General features: G+C 42.3%; 1 protein-coding gene across 1 annotated transcript; it reads right to left on the bottom strand.

Annotated features, from left to right (window-relative positions):
* LOC308592956 (uncharacterized protein) lies at window positions 1-5,986 on the bottom strand (the record flags this gene model as incomplete). Its single annotated transcript, XM_081205051.1, has 2 exons — window positions 1-987; window positions 5,078-5,986. 2 exons carry the CDS (start codon window positions 5,984-5,986, stop codon window positions 1-3), a joined length of 1,896 nt encoding a protein of 631 aa, XP_081061177.1.
* Between the last annotated feature and the right edge of the window lie 2,580 nt (window positions 5,987-8,566).

The raw sequence follows: 8,566 nt of genomic DNA, 5'->3' as shown, positions 1-8,566 counted from the left end.
TTAACAAAATATTTTGTCACACACCTTCCGCTGAAAGCCTCCCAGAGCATCCTTTACCTCCTTGTTTCTGAGGCTATAAATCAAAGGGTTGAGCAAAGGGATGACAACTGTATAGAACACAGTCAGTGTTTTGTCAAAGACGCCTTGAACCAAAGATTCATCGCTAGAGGTTGGTCGGAAATGCAGAATGAGAATTGCCCCGTGGAAAATGGTAACCACGATGAGGTGCGAGGTGCAGGTGGAGAAGGCTTTCAGCCTGCCTGTGACCGAACTGATCCTCACCACAATGTTGGTGAGAATATATGTATAAGAAACTACAACACACAGGATGGTGGTTATTTCTACAAGACCAGCTTCATAGAAAATCAGGAGTTCATTGAGGTGGATATCTGAACAGGAAATGGCCAAAAGTGCTGTGATGTCACAGAAAAAGTTATTGATCACGTTACACCTGCAGAACGACAGCCTGAAGGTGAAGACTGTATGAAGGAGAGAGTGCAAAAAGCCAAGAGCATAAGACCCCAACACCAGAAGAATGCAGACTCTAGGAGACATGAGGACTGGGTACAGCAAGGGTTTGCAGATAGCCACATAGCGATCATATGCCATTGCAGCCAAGAGAAAGCACTCTGTGCTCCCCAGACCTATAAAAAAGTACATTTGCATTGCACACCCAATAAAGGAAATGGACCTTTTCTCTGCTAGGAAGTTCACTAATGCCTCTGGAGCAAACACAGAAGAGAAGCATACATCCAGGAAAGACAGGCTGCTGAGAAAGAAGTACATTGGAGTGTGGAGCCGGGGACTGGCCCTTATTAAGGCAATCATTCCTAGATTTTCAACCAAGGTAATCATATAAATAACCAGGAACACCAAAAAGAGACTAGTTCGTAGTGTAGGGTTGTTTGTTAATCCCACAAAGGCAAACTCACTGACCACTGTTGTGGAGTTTTCTTCAGACATTGCACCCAGGTGAAATGTCCAGATCTGAAAAAACACCAAAGCATAGCACAGGTAAAACAACACTTTACAACCAATGTATGGAATTCTTTGCCAGCAGTGGCAGGGATGGCTATGATCTTGCATTACTTTAACAGAAAAACTTATGCATGCTTGAAGGACAAGACCTTCAGGCATAGTTTGCTGCCGGCTTGCATTCAAACCAACAAACAGTTTAATGTAGCATCTTAGAGACTAACAGATTTGCTATGCTTTTAGTCTGCAATCTTATGTACACTTACAAGGGAGTAAATCTCACTGAATGCACTGAGACCTTCTTCCGGATTAGTAAACATTCAGAGGATTGTACTGTCTGTGGCTAATCTGAAACGTCAATTACAGAAGCAGCTTTATATATCTGGTTATCAGATGCTTGTGAAAAAGACCAGGGAATGGCCACCCGCCCCATGCCTTCTTTCTGGGCTCCCCAGCCCAAACTAGTGGGCCAAAGTTTTAGGTGAGTTGCTGAATTGGATGGAGGTTTTGTGCTCAACTCTGGTGTGATAGGGAGCAGTCCTGTCCTGTGATAGGGCAGGAGTCTGGGGCAAAGGTCCAAGGCACCACACAGTAGAATGAGCAAGAGGAATCCCAAATGCACCAGGTTGGGCTTGTCATAATTTAAAGAAATGAAATCACCTTCTAAAGAGGAGGTATCTGTAAGACCACCAAGTCCATGTTTAAATTTACCTATATGCACAACTAGAGATGTGGGCGGGGGTCAATGAACAAGGATGATGAAAGCTGTAGTCCAACGAAATTTCGGAGGCATAGATGTTTTGGGGAAGCATTGTCAATTTGTGCAGGGAACTGTCTATATTAGATACAGTGTGAGAGCTCAGAATCATGAATTGCTTCTAGTACAGGGTGTGCCTCTTACATTGATCCTGCTGTAGGCATACTTCTACTTTAAAAAGCCAGCAAATCCAACACCATCTAAAATTGTGAATGTTGGAAAAACAAATCCAGTTAGAATCTTTGCAAACCAATTCGTACTAAAAGAGCTTAGTTGAGATTCCTGTATTGCAGGGAGTTGGACTAGATGACACTCAGGGTTCCTTCCAACTACAGCTCTATGATCACGTAGGAGTAAACCCCACTGAACACAGTAGGACTTATTTCTGAGTATGGATGGTATCTAAGACTGTTAAATTGGATTATCACTGCATCTACTCAGGAGATATTTACTCCTGTGCTATGAACTGTCAAAGAATTTATGCAAGTCATTTCTTTCATTTCACATACTTCTATCTACACCAACACAAGAAAGCACAGCATAAAGTGCACTTTTGCATACTTTTACATACCTTTGGAAATAAGCTCTGCGCAGCTTCTGCATAAACAGCTGTGGTACTCTGTTGCAGTCAGAGAGAGAGAGAGAGAGAGAGAGAGAGAGAGAGAGAGAGAGAGCTTGAGGCAGATAGATCAGCAAGTTCATGTAAGATGTAAAATAATATTAAAATGAACTAGATGTGTTGAATCACAGGGATCTGATAATTTGCAATAACATTTTCTCTCCTCAACTCTAAAATAAGCTACAAATGTTCCCTTAATCTGATTGCCAAGCCCCTGATTGTTGGTACCATATGGGTACCATAAGGAGCTCTGTTCCATTTTCTTTCTTCACCAATCTTTCCAGTGACAATTGGTTCCTAACATTACTTTTCCTCCAGATGTTATTCTCTCAGCAGTCCTGTTCTTTCAGAATTCTTAGCATAAATAGAATGTCTATTCTGATCTGAATTTGCAAGAGACTACCTTGCAATTTATTATGGAGCACTTTTGTTTGGCTGCTGTAAGATAAACAGCTGACAGGATATTGAGCTTCCTCACACATGACTTTTTCAGACTTTAATCCCTCCTGAAGTCTCATAGAAACTAAAACGACCAACAGGCAGCTAATTATTATTTTTGCCTCTTAATGGAAAATGAGATGAAATGGCGCTGTCGAGCAGAATTCCAGAGAGAGAAAGAGTGAAATATCACCATCATCACCACCACCACCATCATCTCAGGGCAGTTCATAGCATAACAACCACAGAATAAAACAACAAAGTATATAATAAAAATAATAACAATAACAAAACAATAACCACCAACACCCACCCTACCACAAGACAAGCTTAAAGGTCCATAGAAATTAATCAGCCAAAAGTCTGGTTGAAGAGAAACGTTTTTGCCTGGCACTTAAAGATGTATAATGAAGGCGCCAGCTGAATCTCCCTGGGGAGAGCATTTCACAAACAGGGAGCCACCACAGAGAAGGCCTCTTCTTGTGTTACCACCCTCCAGACCTCTGGTGGAGGAGGCACACTTAGGAGGGCCTCAGAAAGTGATCTCACGGGCTGGGTAGGTTGTTCCCCCACCCTCCATCTTAGATTTTCAAGGGACATTTGGGGCAGCAGTGGGTAGGGGAATTGTCAAAATGGCCCCCTTCTCCTCCATTAGCAGATACCTCCCACTGGGGCAAAGCACTAGTAGGGTGTTCTGGTGGGGCAGAGGTTTGTATAGATTCAGACAAAGCAAGGAGCTTTGAAATTGAGGTGTCAATATAACAAGTACTGTGGCTAGTGCAGTTTCCGGATGTTTTTACTACAATTTAAAGAAATATGTTTTTAGTAAGATTCCAGTTAATTTTGTCAGAAGCCATAGGATGAAGCATGGAGAAAGTGGACAAAGAAAAGTTTTTCTCCCACTCAAATAACATTAGAGCAGGTGGCCATCCCATGAAACTGAATATTGGAAAATTCATGACAGATAAAAGATCATACTTCTTCACACAGCCCATAGTTATAATCTGGAATTTGTTCCCACAATAAGTAGTGATGGCTACTAACTTGGATGGCTTTAAAAGGGAAAATTAATGGAGGGCAGGTCTATCAATGACTGCAGCTCATTTTGTCTGTATTCTATCTCAATTGCCATTGTTTATATGGATTTGAATTCTGGTTGCTGGGATTCACTTATGGGTAGAGGGCCTGTGCTCTGCTTTTGGGCTTTGCTTGGACATCTAGTTGGGCACTGTGAGAACAAAATGCTGGACTGGTGTGCTTTCGAACTGCTAGGTTGGCCGAAGCTGGGACAGAGCAATGGGAGCTCAACCCATCGCGGGGATTCAAAGTGCCGACCTTCTGATCTGCAAACCCCAGAGGCTCAGTGGTTTAGACCACAGCACTACCCATGTCCCTTATTGTACATAGGACCATATATGTCACTAGGTGTCATACGTTCAAATTCATATTCAGGCTTGAATTTGGGTTTCTCACCCTCTCTCTGCCTAACGCACCTTGTTGGAAAAACTGAGATAAAGCTGAGAAAGCCATATTAGCTACATTGCAGGGAGGAAGGGATAAAAATATATAAATAAATTGTGGCAGGTGCCAATTCAGTAATATCCTCACATTGTGCAACATTCTGGCCCATGACACCTACACAATACTGAACTTTCTAACATTGTGCTAGAATAGCAGTTATTGTTCCCTGTTCAGTGAAGTTTTTAATGTGTGACATTTTAATTTATTTTTAATCTTTGTAGGAAGCCGCCCAGAGTGGCTGGGGAAACCCAGCCAGATGGGAGGGGTACAAATAAATTATTATTATTATTATTATTATTATTATTATTATTATTATTATTATTATTATTATTATTATTATTATTATTATTATTATTTGCTTCATCCCGAGAAAGGCATTCTTAGCACAGAAACTGATTGGGTTGCACCTTTGATCTATATAGAGCTCTTATCACTATGAATGTCACTGTATGTTTCTAAATTTCCTAGCACTGCAATAGCCTTCTCTCAATTTCATCATAAAGTTTTCATTCCAGTAACCCCTGAGGAATGAGAATTCTTTTTATATAAAGGCAATAGGCTTTTCAATTGTCCTTCACGTGTACAAAAAGCATGAAGCCATGGTTATTGTCGCTACAAATTCATTCCCTGCTAGGACTCGCAACAAACAACCATGGAGAACAGATCAATGATAACAGTGATCAAGTTGTATTGCAAGGTTCTTTTCTTGTACTTTGTTCCAGCTGTTCTGCTATTTCATTTCACAGTGAAAACATCCTCTCAATCGCTCGTTGGAGGGCACATTTAACCTCCTTGTTCCTCAGGGCATAGATCAAGGGGTTCAACATAGGGATCATCACTGTGTAGAACACGGAGGCGACCTTGTCTTGATCCAGGCTGTATGCAGAGCTGGGTCGGAGATACATGAAGAAAATTGTCCCATAGAACAGTGTAACAACCATCAAGTGGGAGGTGCAGGTGGAAAAGGTTTTGTGCCTGCCCTCTGGGGAGCGTATCTTCAAAACCGTAACCAGTATGCAAATATAGGAAATGCCAATGGTCATTGTGGTAGTCACACAATTTACACTAACCAAAGCAAAGATCACCATCTCATATATGTGGGTATCAGAGCAAGAAAGCTGGAGAAGTGGAGGAATATCACAGAAGAAATGATTTATTTTATTTGCTCTGCAGAAGGACAAAGTAAAAGTGAATGTGGTGTGGGTAACTGAATGGAACAGTCCAACTCCATATGAACAAGCAACGAGCCAGGCACACCTTTCCTCAGACATAATAACTGAATAGAGCAAGGGGTTGCAGATTGCCGCATAACGGTCATAGGCCATTCCAGCTAGCAGGAGGCACTCAGTAATCCCAAATACAACAAACAGAAACATCTGGGTTGCACAGCCTGAAACCCCAATGCTCTTTCTCTCTGACAAGAGATCCACCAACATTTTGGGGGTGATGGTGGAAGAATAACAGAGATCCACAAAAGCCAAGTGGCTGAGGAAGAAATACATGGGAGTGTGAAGCTGTGAGTCACTCCTTATCAGAAAGATCATGCCCAGATTTTCTACTACGGTGGCAATATAGACAATAAGGAACAGGATAAAGAGGGGCAATTGCAGGTCTGTTCGGTTTGTGACTCCTAGAAAAATGAATTCAGTGATTGTGGTGTGATTCTCCAGAGACATTTCCTCATATACAAGTTACCTGTGTGGGATGAGAAACAATGGTTAGCAAAGTAATCTTTTATTTTCTCAGATCAGTTCCCTTTGTGTGGCAAACAAAACAAAATACCATTTCAACAGGTGACTTTGGACAAAGATTCCATGTGCTTCCAGAGTTCTAAAGCAAAGGGTTTCAAAATACAAAGCATGGAAGAGTGAATGGAATGCTGCTCTTCTGCCCTTGTTTCAGGTGAAGGGTGATTCCCTCACCCAACTCCGTTTTGGTGACCCATAGCTGGTGGGATGCATCTGCCAGTCAAAGGAGGAATGTGGACAGGCTTAAAAGCCTAACCCTCCTCAGTGCATTTCCAGAGTGGGCAGCTCTCCTAATGCACCACTTTTTATATTTATAATTATATACTGTATATATGGGATGCGGGTGGTGCTGTGGTCTAAACCACAGAGCCTAGGGCTTGCCGATCAGAAGGTCGGCGGTTTGAATCCCCATGACGAGGTGAGCTGCCATTCCTCGGTCCCTGCTCCTGCCAATCTAGCAATTCAAAAGCACAAAGTGCAAGTAGATAAATAGGTACCACTCCAGCGGGAAGATAAATGGTGTTTTCGTGCACTGCTCTGGTTCGCCAGAAAGCAGCTTAGTCATGCTGGCCACATGACCTGGAAGCTGTACGCCGGCTCCCTATGCCAGTAAAGCGAGATGAGTGCCGCAACCCCAGAGTCGTCCGCGACTGGACCTAATGGTCAGGGGTCCCTTTACCTTTACCTTTACCTTTACTGTATATATATTTATGTATTTAGAGCATGGGAGTAGCCAGTCCCTATTTAAGGGGTTAAGTAGAATTTGTATTGGGGTGGGTACCCTCAGAATTGGCAAACTGAGAGCACTGGCCCCCCACATCTATTTCATGCTGTAGTAGTAGAGGTATATGTTGAGGGAGGGATATGGTAATTGGGCCAACTTGGTGAAACACCAGTTTGACACAGATGCAGGTGTAAGATGGGTCAGGAGGGAGTTAAACTGAGGCATCCTTATGGTGAAGAGATGCTTATCCAATCGACTTCTCACAACTGTCTTGCATAAGTGCTACAGAAATGAAGCTACTCTAGGATTCTGTCTGTCTCATTACATCTGTGGTTGATTACCTTTAAGGTGAACAGGCAAGGGGAGACTGTTCTAGTGCTCAGAGCAGGGATAGAATTTTGGTAGGCTTATTCTCCCAGCTCTCACGAACCCACACTGAGGGGGTGTTAGGGTGTTTCTTTTAACTGCATGTTTTATTCACCCCAATTCATACCTCATTTCTTCATTCCTGGCAAAGGAGGCAAAGATGTTACCTGAAAATCTGAAAATTCTACTAAAAGTAGATAGTAATAAAATTATAGTTAACCTCAGGAGGGGGAAAAAACTTCAATGGTAAAATGTCAATTTCTTATGGAATCATGGTCAAGCTATTAAACGTTTTCCATAAGACGCTTATGGGCCGTGGTGTGGGCTGTTCAGTAGGAAGGTAATTAATGACTTAGGCTAGGGTGCAATTTTCAAGTGCTGTGTCTTTCTCGTACTCCATTCATTGTATCTTTCAGTGTTATTGTTAGAAGATCTCGAAATGTTCTATAGCAAGAGACGGTGAGCCCATCAGAACCCAATGATTTACCTGTTTTTGCTTGATTAATAGCCAGCTCTATTTCCATAACTGAAATGGGTGCATTTAGAGATGGATCCTCCTCCCAGGTTGCCCCTCAAGATGCTCCTTTTCCATAAATCATCTTTAGTTGTCTCCTCTACCATCAATTTACTTTCTGCTGCTGCTCCCTGCCGTGCATTGTCAATTCCTGATGTCTCCCATCAACCCTCCCTTATCTATCCAATGTAGAATATCCAGCCCTCCAAGAATATATTACATCTATTTTCCCAACAGCAGCTACCATGTTGTTTGTCTCTATACTGGTGATTAACACTAGTAATAAAAATGCTTGTGATTGCTAAGCATTGGCCCCTAAATACCATACTCAGAAGTGATTAATTGCCAGCTTACCCTGTGAGATGAAGCACCTGCTTGTTGAACATGATTGTCTGCTATCTCGAGGAGCCTCTCATAGTATTTATTATTTGCTGTTACCTCTGGGACTTAACTCCCCTAAGTTTCACATATACTTTTTAGTGTGATGCTGAAGATAAGTTGCCCAATTAGTCTGGGCTGTTGTGAATAGTCATTTGTTCTAGAATGAGTTATTCATTCCTATAGCACTTCCTCATCTTCTTCCTTCCTTGTTCTTCTATGGGCTTTAGAGAAATCTACATAACGCTTGCGGGGCCAGCCCAATATATTTTGCTGCCTAGACACCCCCATGTACAGAAGCCAATCAGACTAGCAACTGAATCTTACTTCAAAACCAGCACTGGGTCAGCATTGTCTGCTGGTTAGCTTAGGAAGTGCAGGACAAGATACATGGAACACACGCCTCTGCCTTTCAACACTTTGCTGCCACTCTCTTACTTCTATACCTGGTGCATGCTCACTGTCCACTCAAACAAATGCAGCAGTAATGGCATCAGCACGCATCACATATTAAGAGCAGTGCTTT

This window comes from Podarcis bocagei (assembly GCF_964188305.1).
Source record: "Podarcis bocagei genome assembly, chromosome: 1".
Classification (NCBI taxonomy): Eukaryota; Metazoa; Chordata; class Lepidosauria; order Squamata; family Lacertidae; genus Podarcis; species Podarcis bocagei.
Note: the sequence above shows the minus strand (reverse complement) of the source record. Positions and strands in the feature narration are given on the sequence as shown.